This window comes from Bos indicus x Bos taurus, chromosome 15, assembly GCF_003369695.1.
Source record: "Bos indicus x Bos taurus breed Angus x Brahman F1 hybrid chromosome 15, Bos_hybrid_MaternalHap_v2.0, whole genome shotgun sequence".
Classification (NCBI taxonomy): domain Eukaryota; kingdom Metazoa; phylum Chordata; class Mammalia; order Artiodactyla; family Bovidae; genus Bos; species Bos indicus x Bos taurus.
The window spans coordinates 32,393,061-32,414,636 of record NC_040090.1 but is presented as its reverse complement, the minus strand read 5'-3'; the positions used below and the strand labels follow the sequence as shown (position 1 = coordinate 32,414,636).

General features: G+C 56.5%; 1 protein-coding gene across 6 annotated transcripts in view; it reads right to left on the bottom strand.

Moving 5' to 3' along the window:
- The window catches only part of NUMA1 (nuclear mitotic apparatus protein 1), a 72,480-nt gene that overhangs the window by 1,903 nt on the left and 49,001 nt on the right, over window positions 1-21,576 (bottom strand). For 5 of the 6 annotated variants that reach the window (XM_027563010.1, XM_027563011.1, XM_027563012.1 and 2 more), the window contains exons 4-22: window positions 18,949-19,028; window positions 17,567-17,649; window positions 16,784-16,864; window positions 15,370-15,457; window positions 14,006-14,126; window positions 13,316-13,473; window positions 12,916-13,033; window positions 12,721-12,838; window positions 12,347-12,487; window positions 11,127-11,249; window positions 7,580-10,978; window positions 7,091-7,132; window positions 5,611-5,679; window positions 4,174-4,284; window positions 3,873-4,091; window positions 3,614-3,771; window positions 2,116-2,362; window positions 935-1,163; window positions 219-355 (exon numbers count right to left, since the gene is read on the bottom strand). In XM_027563010.1, coding sequence (XP_027418811.1) covers window positions 219-355; window positions 935-1,163; window positions 2,116-2,362; window positions 3,614-3,771; window positions 3,873-4,091; window positions 4,174-4,284; window positions 5,611-5,679; window positions 7,091-7,132; window positions 7,580-10,978; window positions 11,127-11,249; window positions 12,347-12,487; window positions 12,721-12,838; window positions 12,916-13,033; window positions 13,316-13,473; window positions 14,006-14,126; window positions 15,370-15,457; window positions 16,784-16,864; window positions 17,567-17,649; window positions 18,949-19,028 — 5,722 coding nt within the window. The remainder of the gene's footprint in view (window positions 1-218; window positions 356-934; window positions 1,164-2,115; window positions 2,363-3,613; window positions 3,772-3,872; window positions 4,092-4,173; window positions 4,285-5,610; window positions 5,680-7,090; window positions 7,133-7,579; window positions 10,979-11,126; window positions 11,250-12,346; window positions 12,488-12,720; window positions 12,839-12,915; window positions 13,034-13,315; window positions 13,474-14,005; window positions 14,127-15,369; window positions 15,458-16,783; window positions 16,865-17,566; window positions 17,650-18,948; window positions 19,029-21,576) is intronic. The other variant, XM_027563014.1, reaches the window with a different exon arrangement.

Genomic DNA, 21,576 nt, shown 5'->3' with positions numbered 1-21,576 from the left:
TCTTCCTGCCTGTGCCATGCACCAGAGCCACAGGAGCCGTCCCTAGAGACCTCTGCCAACTCCGGGCCTCCACAGAACCTCCTCCTGAGTTCCTCTCTGCCTGCTAGTTGACCAGAAGCAGGTCCCCCTCCTCGGCAGGCTAGGAAACGGGAGGGAGGTCCAGGAGGAAGAGGGAAGCCAGCAGGGGCGGGTCCCTGTCAGGGAACCCAAGAGCTCACCCTGGACTCAAGGGGGTAGCAGGTCTTCAGGTGCGGTGGGCATACTCGGTTGCGCTGCTGCAGCTCTGCAATGCGGTTCCAGTCATCCAGCTGTTCGGGCTCGTCCTGGCAGGTGCCCACATAGAAGCTGTTCCTGCCTGTGCGGGGCCAGGGAGACAGCAACAAGCAGGGCTGCAAGGCCAGCACAAGAGGGTGGAGGCAGCACCCCGCCGGCCTTGGTACCACCACTCCGTCCCTCCTAGCCCTTGAACTCCAGCACCCCAGGGTCCTGCTCTGCTCCATGCTGCAGCTACGGGCACGAGGCCCACAACCATCTCTTCCCTGGGGACTGGCTCCCTGCCTCCTCCCTGGGGTCCCATGCAGAGGTTGTGACACCAAAAGAAACTATTGGAGGACCAGGAATCCATACCCCAGAGCACTCCCTGAAGGCAAGAGCCTCAGAAAGGAATCTGAAGATAGATCCCTGGCAGTCTGGCCCCCCTGGCAGCCCCTCCCCACCTGAGAAGGGGCCTGGAGCACTCCTGTGCAGGGAATCCCCCGCCCCTCATGCAGCGTTTGGCTGAGAATGACATCAGCCTTACTGCCTAGCACAGCCCCTGGGTGAACAACAGGTAGGGAGGAGAGGGGTGAGGTGCTGGATCGCAGCTTGTCCTTTGGCTGTGTTGGGATCTGTCTCCAGTTTCATGTTTGGGTGTCAGGCCCCCACAGTCCCCTACCTGGAGGGGCCCCACTGGACATCCCGGCCTGGGAACGGCGAGCGGAGCTGCGAGTGGTGGGCCGGTAGCCAGGCAGGCTGAATAGAGTGGAGTTGCCATCGTCGGGAGAGCCCAGGCGGGCTAGAGACTGGGTGGAGGAGGCGGCCCTCAGGCCTGCCTGGGAAGTGGGGGCTGACTGTGTGCTGTAGAAGGAGGCGTTGGCACTGTCTGGATCCTCCACGTCCAGCTTCTGGAAGAGAAGACGCACCTGCTGCAGTGGGGCTGGGCCCTGATGTCCTGGGACATCCCTGGTGGTCCACCAGCTAAGACTGAACCCAATGCAGGGGGGTTTGATCCCTGGTTAGGGAATTAGATCCTACATGCCAAAACTAAGACCCGCCACCAAGCATAGCCAAATACATCAACATTTTTTTTAAAAGCCTCCCATTTCCTTTCCCGAAGCGCCTCAGATCCCATGGCTGCCCATGTCCACACTGCTTTGCACAGGGTTCTCAGCTGCCCATCTGCAAGAAATGGGCCTTCTTAATCCCACACAAGGTGCTGAGACTGTCAGGACTCCTGCCCATTGTTCGTTGAGTCTGTTAACAATGCTCTGAGGGAGGGTGGGCCGAGTGCCTCAGGCTGTCTTAGAAGTGAGGTACACGGGCGGGCGTGAAAGGACTGGCCTGAGGGTCACAGAGCAGGGTACAGAGCTGGGGCTGGACTCCGCGGCTCCTGAGTACATCAGGCTTGTCCCACAGGTCCCTCTGACCAAGCGCACCAGGGGACCATCTTTTAGAACTTCGGTTTCTTGGTAGCTGAAGTGCTCCCCTCCTCTCTTCCCCAACCTCCTTGGGATGTGGAAACAAGGACCAGAGCCCCAGGCAGGTAGGCAGCCCCCTGGGCAGCACAACATATCTGTCACCCAGCATGCGTGCTGGGAGGCATGGGCTGGGCAGCTTCTCTGCATTGTCCCCTTGAGCCTGCACAGGGTCGCTACTGTACACAGAGAGCACGGCAGCCTGTCAGTGGACAGGCAGCCGAGGCCAGTCTGGCCCCTTTCTACGGGAGGCCAAAGCAAGTCACCGCTCTGCTGCTCTCGTCTGTGGGTGTCTGGAGGCGGTTTTGGAGACCTGATGGAGAAAGGCCCTGGAGAGGAAGCAACCGGTGCTGTCCTACAGCCCCATTCCCAGCAGCCTGACCTTGGTCATGGTGATGTTGATGATCTGCGTGGTGCGCCTACGAGCGGAGCGGGTCTTCCGGCTTGAGTCCAGGGAGATGTCCCCCAGGGAGTCCAGGCTGCTCTCCAGGGGGGCCTGACCCCGAGCAGGGATGGGCGTGAAGTAGAGGCTCTCCAGGGACTCCACTTTGGGGGGCAGACGCTGGGAGATGGGGGAGGCTGGCTCTCCGGGGATGCTGGTGCCGTCTGGCTGGGTGCGAGGCAACTTGCTGTGGGGAAAAGGCTGCTGAGGTGCCATTCCTGGGGCTAGACCACATTTTGTCCATCCCGTTCCAGTGACATTTATAACAAGACCACCAGGTCAAGCACCCCACCCTCTGATTTTTCAGAGGTACCAAGACGAGTCCTTGACTGGGACCCTGCCTTCCATCTGCTCCGTTGTTGGTGAGCCCACTCACCCCACGGTGCCCTGAGCTCCTCAATACAGGCAACTCCCGGACCCTGCTCCCCAGACCCTCCCAGACACAGCCCCAGACTGCCCCTCTGGACTCCACAACAACATGTCCCAAACTAAGTCCACTGTCTGTTCCTCCTCTGTTTCCTATTATAGCCAACACGAAGCTGGGGGAGCAACCTCCAGCCAGCCTCCATCTCTTCCCTTTCCTGCCAAATCCAAGAGCCCCCTAACCACACCCAACTCCTCTCCTTTCCTGTCTACCTCGTCCCCTCTCGCCTTGACTACAACAGCCTCTGAGAGACACACGGTGGTGACAAGCTAGGACTCAAGCCAGGCTGCCTGGGGTCAAGCCTAGCCCTGCCACTGTGGGACCCCAGGCTGCCCCAGTTTCCTCTGTGAAAGGAGATAATCATAGACTCTACCTCAGAGTTGTTATGGGATAAATGAATTCATATTTCTCAGGTGTATGTAACACTATCTGTGCCACATATAAAGTGTTTAACATAAAAATACATTTATTGATCTCATTAAAGTCTCAGTTTTCCCTATCAGGATAGGTAGGCTAAGAATGCAAAACTGACCATGTGCTCAACTGCAAACCCTTCTGAGGCCCCTCAGTGCCTTCAGGATCAGGTCTAAACCCCAGCCTCCTTCAGTTGGGGGGGGTCCAGCCTGCCCTCAGGGGCCTGGGCCCAACCCTCCCCACTTCACTGTCCAGCCAGGCTCCTTCTCGACCTCCTTTGCTGTTATCACTCTTCTCTGTCCATGGGACACACACCTATAGTTTCTTTCAAGACTCAAGAGCAGGAGTGACAGCCTCCATGAAGCCTCTTCTGACCACTCATTACTTCTCATTCCCGCTATGCTACATGCAAGCATCTAGCCTAATACCTCTAATACATACTCCTCCTCTAAGAACAAGCTTCCAGAGGGCAAAGGGTTCCCATCTTCCTCTCTGATAGCCCCAGTGCCCAGGAATGGCACCTCAGCAGCCTTTTCCCCACAGGAGGCTGCCTGATCACAGTGGGCGGACAACAGACAGGGAGGAAGGGTGCCCCCTGACCTGGTGACAGAGAGAGGGGTCCCCTCCTCACAGCTCAGATCCAGGCTGTCAATACTCAAGTCCAGCTGAGACTTAGCCTGGGGCTCCCGGCTCTTCAAGGCATCAGTCGCCACCTGGAACTTGCCCAGGTCCCGAAGCTGCTGGTCGGCATGGGCAACCTGGGAAAGGGGGCGGAGAGAGAGTGAAGGCAGGCCTCAGCAGGGTGGCTGCAGAGAGGAGGGCACTGGAGGCCAGTGTGCCGGCACGGCCAGAGCCTCACCTGTGCCTCCAGGCTGCGCACCTGGGCCGTGAGGTGGCGGCAGGTCTGCTCGGCTTCCTTGGTCTTCAGCCCGGCCTGCTGCAGCTCCCGGCCCAGCCGATCCACTTCTGCCCTCAGCTCCTTGTTCTCTGTCTGCAGCTGCTCCAGGCCTCGCAGCTGCTCCTGCAGCTCTTGGTTCTGCTGCTTCTTGGCATCATAATGAGTCTTGGCCTTCTCCATCTGGGTGGGTGGAAGGGCGAGTGGGTGGTGGGGTCTGAGAAGTGGGGGGCGCCGGGGCTGGGGCTGGGGCCGGGCTCCTCACCTGTAGCTTGTAGTGCTCAGCCGCCTGTTCCTTCTGGCTCAGCTGGGCCTGCAGCTCACTCAGCTGGGCCTGGAGGCGCTGGACCTCCTGCTGGCTCTCACCGCCCTGGGCCTGAACGAGGAGAGAAGCTGATGACCGCTGGCCTCTTTGGCTCACCCAAATCCACCGACCCCTAACCTCCTGGGCTCCACGGTGTTTACAGATTCCTGCATGTTTTCTGAGGACACACAACAGGCTTCTGGGCCCCTCCCAGCTCCAGCCTAAGCACCACACCCCCCTCAGAGTCCAGATGCTGTAGGAGCTTTTCCTGTCCAGACAATGCCCTTTCTGGAAGAGTTCTGGCAGCCTGCCTTTGCCCTGACACCAGGCACATGCTACCTCACCCTCCCTCCGTGAGGACACAGTCTCCCGGGAGGAAAGGCACTGACCCCCAGGAACATCAGGGGTCTAGGCACAGGCATGTGTGCTGAGGACACAAGAACTCATTTCTCCTCAAAACCACTCTGGGAACTAACTTCAGCTCCGCTTCACAGATGAAGAAACTGAGTGCAGAGCCTGAAAGCACATTGGCCACGGGGACTGAGCAGCAGAGTAAGATCTGCGCCTCTGCCCACCTGACTCCGAAGCGGGTGTGGGCTCAGTTATGCTGCAGGCGCCGCCTCCCAGACAGACCACAGACTCCTTGGGCGCAGGATCTGTCTGTCCTTGGCGGCTTCTCTGTCCACCCGCAATCTGTGCCAGCAAGTACTAAGTCTGTAGCAGGCACTGGCCAGGGCCACCCAGCCTTCCCTCCTCACCCCTCGGCACCAGGAAGGCCCCTGAGAGGAGTGTACTCCGCCTGTGTGTCAGCATGACTGTGACACGGTGTAGAGCACAGGGCAGTGAGCTGGGCAAACAGCTCTGAGCTCCCACCAACTCCTGTGACCCTCCTGGGGCCACTGGGGCCAAGTTCCTTTGCCCTTAACTAAAAGCTGTGAAGCCTGGAGTTGCAAAAAAGCAAACATTAAACCAAAGAAGGTGATACCACGGAAAGCATTAAGAATATTCAGTTGCACTGTAGTACTAAATGTCACTAACGCTCATTCCCTGAGATTAAACAGCACAACCCAACTAAAGCCTCTGCAGTGCTGTAAATGTTCTGATCTGCCCTGTCCAGTATGGTAGCCACTAGCCACACATGGCTACTGAGCTGTGGAAACGTGGCTAGCGCAACTGAGAAACTGGATTTTTTTACTTAAATAACCACACATGGCTAGTGGCTACTGCAGCAGACAGTAAAGGTCTGCGGGTTGCGAGCCACTCTGGTCACTCAGATCGCAGAGGCACAGGCAGGGCTCCTGAGGCTGCCAGGCCCCAGGGTGCCCCAGCCAGGGCTTAGCGCTTCCCTCCCTGCTCCCCTGAGCCGATGGAGGGCAGGCCCATCCCCTGCTGTCCCACCTTCAGCTTCTGCTGCTGCGCCTTGCTGGCTTGCTCATGGTCAGCTAGCTTCTTGCTCAGTTCTTCCACCTGAGGCAGGGAGGCAAGAGGAGAGAGACTCAGGGGGCCTTCCGCTGAAGGTCCAGACAAATTATGGGGTTTCCCCAGGCCAGTCCCCAGTGTCCCTGTAAGAAACTCAGGGCCACCCTGGCTGGTGGGCAGGACCTGAGTGACATGACCCAACGCAAGTGCTGTCAGAGCCACCTGCCCGCGCTTGCCTCCACGCCCTGCTTCAGAGATAGGCAGCAGGGTCACTCGGGAGCTGACACCCCACCACAACTTACTGCCGCCGTTCCCAGCCCCAACCTTCCCACGGCGGGACAGGAGCAGGGCACCCATTCTAAAACGCCAGCAGACACGCTCGATGACTACACCCCCCAACCCCTACCGCAAGAAACTGCCAGAGCAAAAGCCCAACTGCTCGGCCCTCTCCCCGACATCCACAGGCCATCAGGGCTGGCGCTAGTGGTGAGGTGGCTGTGATTAGCACTGGGTCAGGCAGCTGGAAGACGAGAGCAGGGCAGCACACGTATTTCACGCCCACCCCACCCCCACAGAGAGGAAGGGCTCAGGGAGGAAGGGGATGAGAGGGCGCATGGCAGCCACAGACGCTCCTAGCTCCCCTGGGCTTTCTGGGAGCTCAAGCACGATCAGTAAAGGCAAAAGGCTGGAGCTCCATTGCTAACTGTTTGCTCTTCTGTCTGATCTTCCCCATCATCTCAGGCTCCCTGGAGGAGGGGATGTGAGGAGAGGAGGGCCCACCTCCTCAGCAGGCCCCAGATGATGGGGTAGGAAAGGGAGTGGAGGAAGGGGGCGCCCACTAAATGCCAGTTTGATAGCTTTGATGTCTAGGGCAGCATAGAAACCCTGGTGAGGGCGAGGCAGTCAGACCTCACCTCCTCTCAACCTTGGCCCTCTTGCTCCCAAACATCTCTATCTTATGCTGGGGGTTAAAAACCCCAGAAGGTGATGGGCAAGCGTCCTGAGCTCACGGCCCTGCTAATCTGTGGGGGCCGTCTGGCACATCACCTTTCTAGCTTCTGCAAGAAAGAAGGGAGCTATGCCACACCAGGCCTGTGGCCAAACTTCGAGTCCCCACAGATGAGTACCCAAACTGGGAGCAGGACTTGGAGGTCTGGGAATCCCAAGGGCAGGCTGTCTCTGGACCTGGTACAGGAAAGACGAAGCCTGCCCTACCCCTCGTCCCTGACAGACGATGAGAATACAGACGGGTGGAGAGGCCGACCTGGGATGGGTGGGGCGAGGCCTGAAAGGGCCCAGCACACCGCACTCCGGGACGGCCTGGGTTCCACGGCATGACCCTGCCCCTTCACAAACAGTTCACAACAGGAGCCCACGGAGGCAAGCTGCAGCCGGGGTCATGCACCGAGACCAGTCACCGCTTAAGCAGCCAGCATTTATCGAGGACCTCAGGCATTACCTGTTTAGTCTGCTCTCTCTGAAATAACTCTAGCTGCTCCACCTGCACATGGGGGAGCAACGGAGACAGCGTGAGATGGGGGTCCAAAAGGCACCCGCCCTGCTCCCAGGCTGACCTCACCGAGGCTCTACTCTGCCCCCAAGGAACTAGACGTCTAGCAGCCTCTTTAAATGCCATCTTGGCTCATTGGAGTCCCCGGTGGCTCTTGGGGCCTCCACTGTAAGTATGCTTCCTCATGACAGAGCGCCTCAAAAGGCTGATGGCTCTCACAGCCTGCCTCACCAGAGACAGAGCCTTCGGGGAAGGGGAGGCTACTGAGAGTTTCTTTAGGCCAGCAGGGGCCACAGACGACCTGTACTAGCAGCCACCTCTCCTCCTGCCACCGACACTCTGGCATCACATGGGGATCAGAGGCCAGGGAATGTAGAGGGACAACGTCTCTGCCTCTCAGGTCTGCCCTTCGGGGGTGTGGCTGAGCCAGGGCCTCACCTGGGCAGTGAGTTTCTGCCTCTCCTCCTGGAAACGCTGCCTCTCCTCCAGGACCTTGGCCTTGGCACCCTCGTACTTGGCGGTCATCACCTCCAGCTCCCGGGCAGTGCTCTGCACTTCCCGCTGCATCTCAGCCAGACGGGTCTCAGCGTCAGCGCGCACAGCTGCCAGCTCCTGGCTGTACTTCTCGCGGGCCTGGTCCAGCTCCACTTCCAGAAACTGCCGGCCGAGGCTGGCCCGCTCGCCCAGCCCGCGGTTCTCCTCCGCCAACAGGCCGTGAGCCTTCTTCAGCATGCTCAGTTGCTCCGCGTAGCTGGCCTTCTCCGCTCGCAGCTGCTGGGCCATGCGCTCCTGCTCTGCCACCTTCTGCCGCAGAGGCAGCAGCTCCCCGAGCTCGCGCTGGGCCCGCAGCAGCTCTGCTCGCAGCCCGCCAGCCGCCTGCTTGCTCTGCTCCAGCTCCTCCCGGTGGCGCTTCTCGGCAGCAGCCTGCTCGGCCTGCAGCTGCTGGCACAGGTGCTTGACGGGCAGCAGCTCGCTCGCCAGGGCCTGTGTGCTGGTGTGCTCCAGCTGCAGGGCCGAGAGGGCTTGCTCCTTCTGAAAGAACTTCTCCTGCCAGGCCTTTAACTCTTGGCCCAGCTCCTCTGCTCGCTCCGCCTGCGATGCCAGCTCCTGCCGCAGGCTCTCAGAAGCCACCCGCTGCTTCTCAGCCTCCTCCCGGAGGGTCTGGACCTCCTCGCGCAGAGCAGAGCTGCGTTCCGCAGCCCTGGCGCTGCTGCTGGCGGTCTCCGCCTGGAGCAGGCGCAGTCGCTCTTCCAGCTTCTGACTCTTCTCTGACTCAGCGACCACCAGCCGCTTCAGCTCCTTGCTCTCGCCCTCCTTCTCCAGCACCTGGCGGTTCAGAATGGACACCTCCTCCTCCAAGCTGCTGATGAGGCTGTTTTTCCTCTCGGCCTCCTGCTGACCCCGGGCCACCTGGGCCTTCCACTCGTCCTCGGCCTTGCTGTGCTCCTGGGCCTTGGCACGGAGGGTGGCCAACTCCCTCTGGGTTGAGGCTAAGGCGTCCTGACTGCTCCCCAGCTCCTGGGCCTTCTGCTCTAACTGGCCCTGCAGAGTCTTCAGAGTACTGGCCTGCTCCGCGTGGGCAGCGCGCTCAGACTCAAGGCTTTGCTCCAGGCTGGAGGCCTTCTCCTGGTGCTCACGGGCCTGCTGTTCCAGCCGGCTCACCTCTGCCTGCAGGGCCTGCAGTTCAGAGCCTTCTGGCTCAGTCTTTTCAGTAGCCTCGGACTGGGTTCGCAATCCACAAGCGTCTTCTCGGCTGGCTGTCCCAAGAGACTGCGGGCGCCCCTCCTCTTTCTTGGCCAGCTGTTCTTTCAGTCGCTCCACAGTTTGCTGAAGCTCCTTCAGTACTGCCCCTTGGGCTGCCTCCTGCCCATGAAGCTTGGCCAGTTCCTGGTCCATCCCCTCCTTTTCCCTCAGGGCCTGGGCCAGTGCCTCCTGCAGGGCAGCAAACTCCACACGCTGCTCATTGAGTGCGTTCTGCAGCCGCATCTCCAGCTCCGCCTTGGCGGCCTTCTCCAGGGCAAGGTCAGCTTGGGCCCGGCCCCGCTCCTGGGTCAGCCGCGCCACCTCCCTCTCCTGTTGCCCACGCTCCTCCTGCTGCTGCCCCTGGCTCTCCATCAGCGCGGCCCGAAGCCTCTCCAGCTCGCTACCCATCTGCTCAGCCTCACGCTCCATAGCCTGCAGCGCGGCCTGCGTGCTGCAGAACGGGCGTCCCTGCTGCTCTTCCAGCCACTCCGACTCTCTGTCTCCTGCCCTGGGCGGCTCCTTGAACAGCTCTGGGGAGGCCGTCTCCGGCTGCCCACCTGCCTTGCGCACCAAGGCCTCCAGGCGGGCCACCTCCTTGCTGGTGGCTGCCATCTTCTCCTGCAGGGTGGCAAGGTCGGTGGCGAGCTGCTGGGCCCTGCCCTCCTTCTCTTGGACCTGCTGTAGGGCCCTGGCCAGGCTGGCGTGGAGCTGAGCCAGCTCGTCCTGCTGCCGGCTGATCTGGAGCTCACTGTGGGCCTCGATCCCCACCACCTTCTCCTTGGCCTCCTGCAGCTCCTGGCGGGCCTTCTCGCATTCCTCCTTCAGAGTCATCAGCTGTTCCTGGAACATGGCGCCATACTGCTCCTCCTCCTGCTGGCTGTCCTCATACCGCTCACGCCAGGTGGCCACCTCCTTGGCCAGCTGCTCACACTCATTCTCGGCCTCGCGCTGGGAGGCTACAGCCTCGGCCAGCTCCTGCCGCAGGGCTTCTGTCTGGGCCTGATGGGCCTCCCCGAGCTGCTGTAACCGGGCCTCCAGCCCCTTGCGCCCAGCTCTCTCTTCTTCCAGCTCCTTCTGTCCCTGCTCGTGCTGCTCCACCAGGCTCCGCGTCTCCGCCTCCAACCTGCAGATGCACCGCTGCTGCTCTGCCAGGGTGTCTGCAGCCCTGCGCTTCTCCTTTTCCAGGCTGCCTGTGGTGGCCTTAAGGGACTCCTCCAGGGCCCGGACCTGCTCCTGGAGCTGGGCCTTCTCCTGGGCCACTCTTTCCCACTCGGTTGTTTTCTGCTGCTCAGACCTCAACTGGGCCTTCAGCTCTGCCACCTGGGCCTGTACCTCACTCTGCTCCTGGCGGGCTGCCTCAACATGGGTATGGAGTTCCTCCACCTTCTGGCTCAGCTCCGCCTTCTCCTGCTGGGCCTGTGTCAGCGAGGACTGGGCACCATCCTGGGCTTCATGGGCGGCCCGCAGCTGCTCTTGCAGGACGTCCAACTCGGCAGCCTTCTCCTTCTCCACCGCCCCCAGCTGCTGGAGGGCTGTGTCTCTCTCCCGGAGAGCAGCCTCCCGCTCCTCGGCCGCAGCAGCCAGTTGCTGGGCCTGGTCTCGCCGGGTGGCCTCCTTCTCCGTGGCGGCCTCTTCCAGCTGCCTCTCCTTCCGCTCCAGGCTGCTGCTCAGCTGCTCCACCTGCTGGCGGAGGCCCTGGGCAGCCTCTTCCTGCTGCCGGAGAGTCTGTGTGAGCTGTGCCTGCTCCGTTTGGGCCTGCTGCTTCAGGCCGGCCAGTTCCCCATCCCGCTGCTGCACAGCAGTGTTGAGGGTATCCAGCTCGGAGGTCAATGTGGCCACCTGGGTGGATAGCCGGGCCACCTGAGCCTGAGAAGCCTGCTCCAGCTCCTCCTTGGCCTGGCTGAGGTTGGACAGGGAGCCCTGCAGCTCGGCAATCAGGCCGGCCAGCTGCTGCTTTTCTCCTTCGAAGTGGCTCCGCTCGGCGAGCAGCTTGGCTTCCCGCTGGCCCCGCTCGGTCTCCAATGCTGCCACCCTGGCTTGAAGCTGGGTGTTGTCTGCAGCGAGAGTGGCTGCTTCTTGCTTGAGGGTTTCCAGCTGGTGAAATAAAGAGACAAACGGGGATCAGCACGACTCGGTGCCCTCTGCCCCTCCAGGGATTGAGGACCACCAGGAACCTGAACATGGAGAGCACGGGTCAGCAGCCACCCCAGCCCACAGGTGTCACCACTGCCCGAGTCCCTACCTGCAAGACGTCACCCAGCACCTCACCCTTCTCCTGGGGTGGGTTCTCCCGCAGCTGGGCCAAGTGTTCTTCCAGCTGTGAAAGCTTTCCCTGAAGGATTTCGTTCTTCTCTTCAAGGCATTTCTGGAAGTAAATGAGAGCCCCAGGTTAACAGAAATCAAAGAGGCACCAGCTTGCCACACAAGCCCTTGTGAGCATCAATATTATTATCCCATTACCTTGTTACCAAGATCTCCTCTGGCCCCGACCTAGGAGCAAACTGGCAGAAACGAATGGAGACCTGATTTACCAGCCCCAGTCCCAGGGCTAAATTAAGTTGGGTGACTTGCTCATTTCTTCTCCAAGGATGAGTTTACTTGAGATTTCCTCACTGTATACCCTTCCTCGGTCATGTCTTGGCTCTCAGAGCATCCAAACACTCAGCAGCTTAAAATACCCTGTCTGAACACCAACAGCAGCAGTAGCCACAGCACCCCTGATCCCCTGCCCCCCTTCACCCCACTGTTCACTACGCAACTACAATGGGCCAGGGCCTGTCTTAATCCACCCAACAGATCCAGAGGTAGCAACTACCATCCCTACTGTTTTTACAGAGTAAGAATTCAAAGCTGACGAGTTAAGTGCCTTGTCCGGGGGCTACATGGTTACTAATACGTGGCAGAGCTGCGTTCTTAATAGCAACAATAATCTCAGCAACTTCACCTCGTACCAGACAATGTGTGTTCAGTGCTCTATATGCATTATCCTACAACAGACAATAAGGTAGCTACTAATTCTTTTTCCCATTTTAGGGAAAAGACGCTTAGAAAGAAGTAACTTGTCCAAGAGCCACACCTGTAAACAGCAGAGACAGGATATACAGGTATACTGAACCGAAGCCCATTACAGCACACTATTAAACCTTGAAGAGTAGTTAGCATAATTCCCAAAGGTCCCATAGTGAAAAGTGAAGTCGCTCAGTCATGTTCGACTCTTTGTGACCCCATGGACTATAGCCTACCAGGCTCCTCCATCCATGGGATTTTCCAGGCAAGAATACTGGAGTGGGTTGCCATTTCCTTCTCCGGACCCAGGGACTGAACCCGGTCTCCTGCACTGGAGGCAGACGCTTTACCATCTGAGCCACCAGGGAAGTCCAAAGGTCCCACAGAGGTAAACGACATTCAGCTTTGGGCATGTGGTCAAGGCCGCGGCCCTGACTTCCCACAGCAGAGGGCTACCTTGTCCTGCAGGGCTGTGCCGAGCTCCTTGTCCAGATGCGCCTGCTTCTGCATCCACTCCTGAGTGGCCCTGCTGTGCTCTTCTGTCAGTTCGTTGAGGGCCCCCTGGAGCTGCTGCAGGTGACTGGCAAACTCCCGCAGCTGAGACAGACAAGAGGGAACCCCCGTCACACAGGGTCAAAACTGCCAGAACCACTGCTGTCTGCCTGTTGAGCGCAGGACTACTAATCAAAATTTACGGCCACCAGCCAGTCCGTCCCTGGCAGTAGCCAATTAAGGAATGAGGACACTCTCCTCAATCCTCTGGGGGAATTGTACAGACCAACTCAGCTGCACCAGGCTTCCAGGTGTGGACCAGAAACCCCAACTCTCACCTTAAAGGAAAGGTCCCCATTCTCCTCAGAAAGCTGGTTAATTCTGCGATCCATCTGGCTCTTCTCTGTCTTCAGGTCCTGGCACTGCTTCAGAGTTTCATGCAGCCGCACAGTGAGGCTGCGAGAGAGGGGGCCAGTGAGGAAAGAGCACATGGCCGCTGTGCCGGGCGCAGAAGGACAGCAGGAGAACCGTACCTCTCGTTCTTGCCACGCAGCTCCTCCAGCTCCCTGGGCTCCAGCGGACTGGCCGCCTGCTTCTCGTTGAGCTGAGCGAGGCGGTCAATGCGCTGCTGCATCATGGCTATCTGCGCATCTGCCCCGGAGGAGAGGAGAGGACTCAACCCAGGATGAGGGGAGGAGCGAGGAGGGAGGAGGGAGGGGGCAGCTGGTCCGGGGAAAGAAGGAGGGGGGCACGGATAGCACCAGCTTCCACGGGTCAGCCAGTGGGCCCAGGGAGGAGCTCGGCTCCCGGGCCAGCAGAGGAGACAACACAGAAGGCAGAAGGGCCACACCTCAGACAAGCCCAGCACCTTCCCAGATGAAAATCCTGAATGCTGCCCGTCCACACACATCCGCCAGCGAGCCAGGTACCTACCCTTCTCGGTGAGGAGCTTGCGGTTCTCAGCCAACTCCAGCTCCAGCTCGTCTCGATTGTTTCTCTCATCTGCAAGCTGCTTCTTTAACCGCCTCATCTGGAACTGTGGGGTCTGCAAGATGTCACCCATGGGGGAGGCTGGAGAACCTGAGAGGAAGCTGCGGAAGGAGATGGCCCAGATGCCATGGTCAGAGCCCAAGACTTGAGGGTGGAAGCAACCAAAGCCGCGGGTGGGGGTCAGGGGGCTCTGTGGGTATGCGCACGGGGGCGAGGCCCAAATACCTGGGTTCTGCCTGCAGTGCTACCTCGTGCTTTATGACGTGACCTAGAGAAAGCTCCTCTTCTTTCTTCAAGTCTTAATTTCTCTATGCCTCCCCACCCCCCACAGCTGCAAAAGGAGGGCATTCTCTTTGCCTTTACAGAACTGCACTAAGGGAATTTAGCCTAGTCTTCAAGAAAGCAAGAAATCCCATAAACAAGGACCAGTCTTTGACAGGCCTTTTGCCCAGGACAGATCCCAACCAAGTCCCCCACTGATCCTGACATAGGGGAGGACGTCACAGGTCTGTAAGATACTCCAAGCTCTCTGATGACTCAGGGGCTGGTCAACAGTTTGGCCCCTTGGAGGCAGGGATCCGAGCGCTGGGTGTCGAGGGCCTCCCATCCTGGGAGAAGAGGCACAGCACATACTTGTTCCCGCTGGAAGAGGCAACTTTCTGTAGCTCTAGGAAGTGAACCTCCCTCTTGGCCTGGTGGCTGGGTGGAGAGAGCTCTTCAGAGATGGTGCTGGAACGAGGGGAAGGGACAGGAGCTGGAGTGGAAGGAGCAGACAAGCCACAGAGAGGTCAGTAAGAGGTGGACAGATTTGCATCTTTATGCTATTTGAGAACTTGCCTTAGTGGGGATGAATCCAGACACTTATATGTCAGCTGCAGAAGAAGGCTGGGCAGAGCTTGAAGCCTGGGGTCTGGGTTATCCAGCAGTCAGTGCCCTAAGCCAATGTACAGGGCTTCCCTGCCCAGACTCTGTACTCAAGAGACCGGACCAAGTGCTCACGCTTTTCCCCTCAAGCCAACCCTGAGCAGACTCCTCTCAGTCCCAGTGGCCTCTCAAGTCAGAGCCAGCAGCCTCCTCACTGAAACCCTCATTCTGAAATCGTGCACTGCCAGCATGACTTCTTTCTCAAAATCTCCTCTTTTCTTGGCTCTCATGGCGACCTTCACAAGGCCCTCCTGCCTCTAACACCCGGGCTCCCTCTCCCGCACCCGCTCCTTCCTCTCCCACCCACCTGCCCACCAAGCCCCAGAGTTCTGATGGGGCCTGCATGCTCTGCCCACAGTGCCCAAGGCCTCAGTGGCCATCCATATACCAACGTGCAAGCCCACAGCCTGGCCCAGAGCCCTCTCCTGCATTCTACACCCACATCTACAACATCTCCACCTGAAGTTGCTCACGGGGAACCTGAACACAAGGAATACCAAATCCAGGGGCTGGGTGAATGTGCCGAGACCTGCCACCAGACACCTGTCGTCGTTAGATGGCTCTTCCCAACAGGCAGCACTCTCACTCTTGACTGTACTTCCAGCAAGATGCCTGGTAGATTCAATACCTCCCTGTTCTAGCACTTTTTTCTCATCATATATTCTGGTTTATGTATCTGCCTTCCCACCTAGAACACGAACAATATGTAAGGAATAACAGTCTTCTAAAACTGTGTACTTCCAGCTTGTAAGTCAAGAGTAATGACTGTTTAAACAATAAAAAACAAAACAAGATGTACATGTGGGTAGTGGGGTAAACCAGGAGAACTGACAGCAGACATGATCACTTACAAATGTCCTGCTGAGCTGCTGCCAGGCACAAGGAGGAGCTCTGTGGAAACTGGGATGAAGGCAACATGGCCAGAAGTCATGTCACTCCATGTTCCACACGTTTCCTAAGCACCTACTCAGCGCCCTGTGTGGGGACAAACCCCCAGAACTTCCCGACAACTCAGGATCCTAGCAGTCCCCAGCTCAGAAAAGACGGGATCGTCAGGAATGGCCCCTACTTACCTTTCTGCAAGAAGCTCTCCAAGTCTTCATTTAGGTTTAGCCCATCCTCATGGTCCAGCACGAATTTGAGAATGACGGCTAACTCAGCCTGGGCCACAGACAGAGAAAGAGCATCACTGAGGTGTTCGGGAGGCCTGCAGGGATGGAGGGCACCATCCTGGAGGTGCCCTAAGAGTCTGCTGGAACCCATCCCTGCCCTCAGAGCCCCATGGTCCAGTCCGGAATGTCCCACCAAAGACATTCCACTCTACTCGTCCCCAGCCCCTCATTTCCCCCAAAGATGCACCCAGGATCAGACAGAAGTCCAACCTGACTTCACTCCTGACCATGAGATGAGAATAGGTAAGCAAAGCAACCCAGTCAGAAAGCTTTTACACAGAACTCTGTTGGCCCCTCCCAGCTGGCCCTTACTGCTGTTCTCTGTCTGAGTGAAAACACCTTTGGGGCTCATGCAGGGCTTAACCACCAGCTCAGCTGTAAAATCTTGCCTTCGCTGTCTGAATTCCAAAGCTACAGAGTTGATCTGACTTCTCTGGCCATTTTCCTTATTTCTTTAGAATTTCTTTCTACCTGGTCTATGATCAGCTTAAAGCAGAGAAAACGTTAAAGGAAGGAAGGAGCCACTTGTTCCGCCCACAGCATTACAACCCCGACCTGTGACAAGCCACGAGCTAAGTGAGTACGAAAGGGGGTGAACTCAACACTTCCACCACTACGTGCAAGGCCGCAGCTCTCCGGACACCGCCCTGCCAGTCCCTGACGTGGCCCGCTGGCATCCCAGCTGCCGCCCTGCCAGTCCCTGACGTGGCCCGCTGGCATCCCAGCTGCTGCTGCTCTAAACAAAGCACAGCTGCTCACGCAGGAAGCAAGGACAACATCAGGACTGCACGGCAGGTAGTTCCTTCTCTAATGAAGCAGATGCACCCACTCCCCTTCACTTAGGGACCATGCAGAGGAGGGAAGAGGGGCAACCGCTCTGAGCTAGATTGTCACGATAGATAAAGACGCCCTCACTGATCCGTCCTACTAGAGGAAAGGAGGGTGAAATGGAGTGACAGTCTGTGTAAAACACCCACTTAAACATTCAGAAGCACACACAAGAAGGAAAAATAGTTTCTATGTATTATCCAAACATAGTTCATGTACAGGTACAGTTAAACACATGTACGTGAAAAGGGCCTGGACGTATATTCTTTAAAAGTCCGCAGTTACTGCTGAGAATGCCATTACCAGCAACTGTTATTTCCTTCTTTGTGCTTCTCGGTATTTTCCAGACTTTCTATACTGAATGGCTGTTACTACTATAACATAATGTTTAAAAAGAACAATGCATGTTGTTTAGGGAAAAACAACTGGCACGGGGTGAAACATGAGCAAGCAAGCCTGCTGGGTGGGATGGACGCGCAGGGCTCACCTGAATCTTGTATTCAAACTGCTCCCAGTCCCTGAGACTCCTGGAGCTCATGGAGGAGTGGTACAGCAGCAGCATGGCCACCTAGGAGCAAGCAGGAGGGGCTGCTGAGCAGGGCTGCCTCTCTGCTCAGGCCCCAACCCCTGCCCTGTTCTGGGGACTCCGAGCTCTCCCAGAATTCAGCAGCCTCAGGCCGCTGCCCTTAACTGTATCAGGAAACACTTTTCTTCTTTTTAAAAAAATTATTTATTTAATTGGGGGCTAATTACAATACTGTGGTGGTTTTTGCCATACGTTGACATGAATCAGCCACAGGTGTACCTGTGTCACCCGTCCTGAACCCCCTCCCACCTCTCTCCCCACCCCATCCCTCTTGATCGAGGATTCAGTGCTCACTGTGCAAAAAGCCAGGAGCCAGAATCCCTGCACTCATGGAACCCAGGGTATGACACCTAAGGCATCCTTCATACGACAGCACCCAGAAACAGAAGGGGAGTGAACTGGATTGAGCTAAAAAGAAAAATATGACAACAGCCGGCTAAGGCCTGACTCTTGACAGCTGTCCACAGAGGCCACAGTAATGGTCCAGTAAACCTCTTGGTCATTAGGATGGGCTAAAATCCTTGACTGAATCAAGCCTCAGCTAGGTGGCTGCCTAGACCTACCACCAACCTCCACAAGGCTCAGAAATAAAGCCCCCACCACTTGTGGGTTGAGAGAAGGCCCCCCCGCAGGCCCCTCTGGTGCCACCCTCTCACCCCCATCAGGTTCGTTTTCCACAGGTACCTTCGCTAGCTCCAGCTCTGAGCCCTCCATCACCTTCTGCACTGACACCAAGCATTCTGCAGAAGAGGGATGTTTTCGGTTTTCTGTAATGACAATAATATAGAAAACAAGGTGAATTTCCTAGAACCATCCCTGAGATAATCAGAACACCTCGCAGTCAGAGGAACAGAACGGCTGGTGGGGCCAGGAGACGACACGCACATTTCCACCTGAAGTTAATTCTATCCTGGGCTAGTCCAAGGACTACAGGGACAGTTCAAGGAGAAAACAGGCTGGGAATTCACAGCAGATTTGGGGCCTGACATAGCACTCACCCACCCACACACGAACTCCCCCTCAGCACCACAGAGGAAGGAGCCCAGATTCTAGGTCACTGTAGAGTCTCCTTCCAACTGAGGGTGCAGAGGAAGCCTGCCTGCAGCTGAGTCAGACCAGGGTTGGGGGGGATACCTGCTTCTTATGCTGCCAGGGGGGCTGGGCTCAATTACTAATACCCTGCTTTATCTTAATCCATCATCACCTTTCTGATAAGCCTCTTGAGTTGGGGATGGCAGAGCGCGCCTGGATCAAAGGTGAGAACTGTGTCCACAGCCTTATGGGGGAGGGGCTGACAAGCACTGCGCTGGAAGCTCTGACTGCCCGTGTGCTCAGCTGTTCAGGTGCACCTGACTCTTTCTGACCCTGTGGACTGTAGCCCGCAGGTTCTTCTGTACATGGGATTCTGCAGGCGAGAATACTGGAGTGGTTGCTATGCATTCCTCCAGGGGATCTTCCCAACGCAGGGATCAAACCTGCATCTCTTATGTCTCACTGCATTGGCAGGGAGTTTCTTTACTGCTAGCACCACCTGGGAAGCCCACTAGAAGCTTTGCATGTATCTTTATTTACTCTGCACGTCAATCTTAAGAGCAATTATTAATCATCTTCATTTTATAGACAGGGAACCCACGTCTAGAAAGGTCACACAAACAGCAGAACAGAAGGGCAAGCTCTCACTCTTGCCCTGCCTGTGCCCCTATACCTATCACTTACGCAATTAACTTAGGGTTACCATGGCAAACTGTTCTCCCAGCAAGGGGAAGAAGGTAACATGGATCTTTCTGTCTCCTTGCAGTGGAAGGAATGGGAACCCAAGGTAATGAGTCCCCAGAATCAACCCCCTGCTCCACCTGGATCCCAGACTCATACTCTGGGACTGTAGTGATACTCTCCCCCAACTGGTGCAGGCCAGACTCAGAGAAGCCACCCTGGCCATACTCATCTCGGTGGCACACAGTGGGCGGCCTCAAGCCTCTGCCCCTCCCGACACCTGAGACCTGGTTCTTCTGGCTGCCCGAGCCCCAGGAAGCAGCTCCTTCCCAGCCAGGAAGAAAGGTGCTTACTCTGCAGAAAACTGCACACAAACTCCAGTCTCTCCGGCACCGGCCGCTGCAGGATTTGCTGCCCCTCATCAGTGCCAAGGCTAGAAAAAGAACAAGTGTTAGAACCAGAGTACTTGGCCAGCCTTCCCTCCTGGCTACTTCCCTCCTGGCTACTGCATCACCTACCACCTTCCCATCCCTTCAGGCTGGGTCTCTGTTGGATCTGATGGAGAGCCAGGCCAGGCGCTGGAAGCAGGGGAGAAGACACCATTTACCCAGAAGGAACTGTGTGGTGGCTGAGAAGTGGGGACTTGAGGCCTGAGGCCCTCCTGGAACAGACGGCACTCTGCCACCCCATTTGTGAATATGGAAAAGCTCTGTGGGAAGCAGGCCGAGAAGTGATGGAGGAGCACAGATGGAGGGGAAGTTGGGGTCAATAGTCCGGAAGGACTCAGTGTAAAAGGTCAGGACACCTAGGAACACGTGACAAGAGGACAAGTGCGGGCGCACTATGTGTGCGGCTAGAGTGAGAGGACTATGGAAACAGGAAATCAGATCCAAGAACTGACAGAGCAGATGGGAACAAGGCTCTCAAGTGGCCCGGCAAAGTTCAACACTCACGAGGCTGAAGGCTGAGGTGGCCTCTGAGGGGCCAGGCCAAGGGACGATCACTCTTGATCTGTGACCTTCGCGACGCTGGTTTAAGTGGAAAGGCGAGCGAAGTGTGAAGAGCAAGGACGGCAGGGAGCAGCAGGGGGCGCTCTCATACAGGCCTGGCCCCAGCCCTTTTGGCTAAATGCAGTTTCATTTTCAGAAGTGACTACCCTCATTTAGAAGTTAGAAAGCTGACTTTTCAATCGAGGCTACAGATGAAGATACTGATTAAAAGGCCTCCTGTTATTCAGATCCCACATCTCCAGGTTTCAATCAACTTTCCAGAGGGCAGGGCAGACTTGAGAATCCCCCTGCAAAGCACAGAAGCATCCCAGCCAAGACTGGGAGTTACTCTGTCCAGCTCCAGAGTGATTACAAAGGCTTCTTCCAAGGGAAGCCCCACAAGCAGCACTCTGGGTAGCTGGTCTGTGATTAGGGACACCTACAAATTCCTTCAGAGATGCTAATCTCCTCAGACTCCCAAAAGAGCCATCCTCCCTACCCACCCACATTGTGGAATGTTGTGACTCTTTCTTTGCCTCATCACGGAGTAGTAATTTACCTAAGTGTATTCCATTTGATAAAAAAAATAAACATGGTACTTCGGTTAAATGTTTGAGAAATACTGGGTTAAACCCAACTGAACATTTTCTAAAGAAGAAGGCATAATACGCATTATTTCCTAAACATATCTGACTACAAAACCCATTTTTTTACCACTGAGCCCCTGATATAGCACAGTTGCAAGGAACATGCTTTGGAGAACGCTGGTCCTGGGGAAACACAGCCCATCCTTTAAGAAGACTGCATTCAAGTCTCATCTCTGGCAGGAAGCCAAACAGAACCACTGCTAGTCATGTCTCCCCCTCCTTCTCAGGCATTCCTACAACACTCACAGACCCATGCACATCATTTATAAGTGACCACTCTGTGTGAGCTAAAAGGTAGGAATACAGCAGGTGCTGAGTACGTATGGGCTGACTGACCGATGAGGAATGCTTTTAACTGGGATGAGCAGAGATCAACATCAGTAAGGCAAATATCAGGGCTTTAAGTTTTCTGGGAAAATGCCTCCACTGAACTTTGATTTGCAGATATCAAAGAGATGGGATAGCCTATTTCGTTCAGGCTATTCACACACAGTCCATTCTGAAGGAGATCAGCCCTGGGATTTCTTTGGAAGGAATGATGCTAAAGCTGAAACTACAGTACTTTGGCCACCTCATGCGAAGAGTTAACTCATTGGAAGACTCTGATGCTGGGAGGGATTGAGGGCAGGAGGAGAAGGGGACGACAGAGGATGAGATGGCTGGATGGCATCACTGACTCGATGGACGTGAATCTCAGTGAACTCCGGGAGTTGGTGATGGACAGGGAGGCCTGGCGTGCTGCAATTCATGGGGTTACAAAGAGTCGGACACGACTGAGCGACTGAACTGAACTGAATTCACACACAGAAAAATGGAGAAACTTGTCAGAGGCATTGACTCTAATGAATTTTCTGAGAGAGAAAGCCAAGTGGCCAAGGAACAAGCATTTGTTCAATTCCCACAGATTCTATCCGCTGCCAACCTAGCCCTCCTCCGCTGTCTTTCCCTGAGAACCAGCTGTCTGATTTCTGTTAGCAACAGTAGGAGCATCACAAACGAATCAGCCAGAACACATTCACCAATAACGTTTTCCCATAGAAAGTTGGTCAGCATTGCCCAGTATCTGTGATCAGGGTTAACCTGGGATTTCAGTAGCACTTCCATCCAACACACACACTCACTCTCTCCCCACTGCTACTCTTCTCCCCACCTGTCTCTTCTAATCTAAAGCTCAGGCAGCACCTTAGAAAATAACTTGGAAAATGGGCATCTTGAAATTTTGACCTGCCTTATGCAAATTTCCCACTGGGTTATAAACTTACAGTGGCTAAACCAAGGATATACATCCGTACCCCTGGACACATCTACTGCTTTTGTCATCAGGCAAGGAAATTTATCTCCTCAA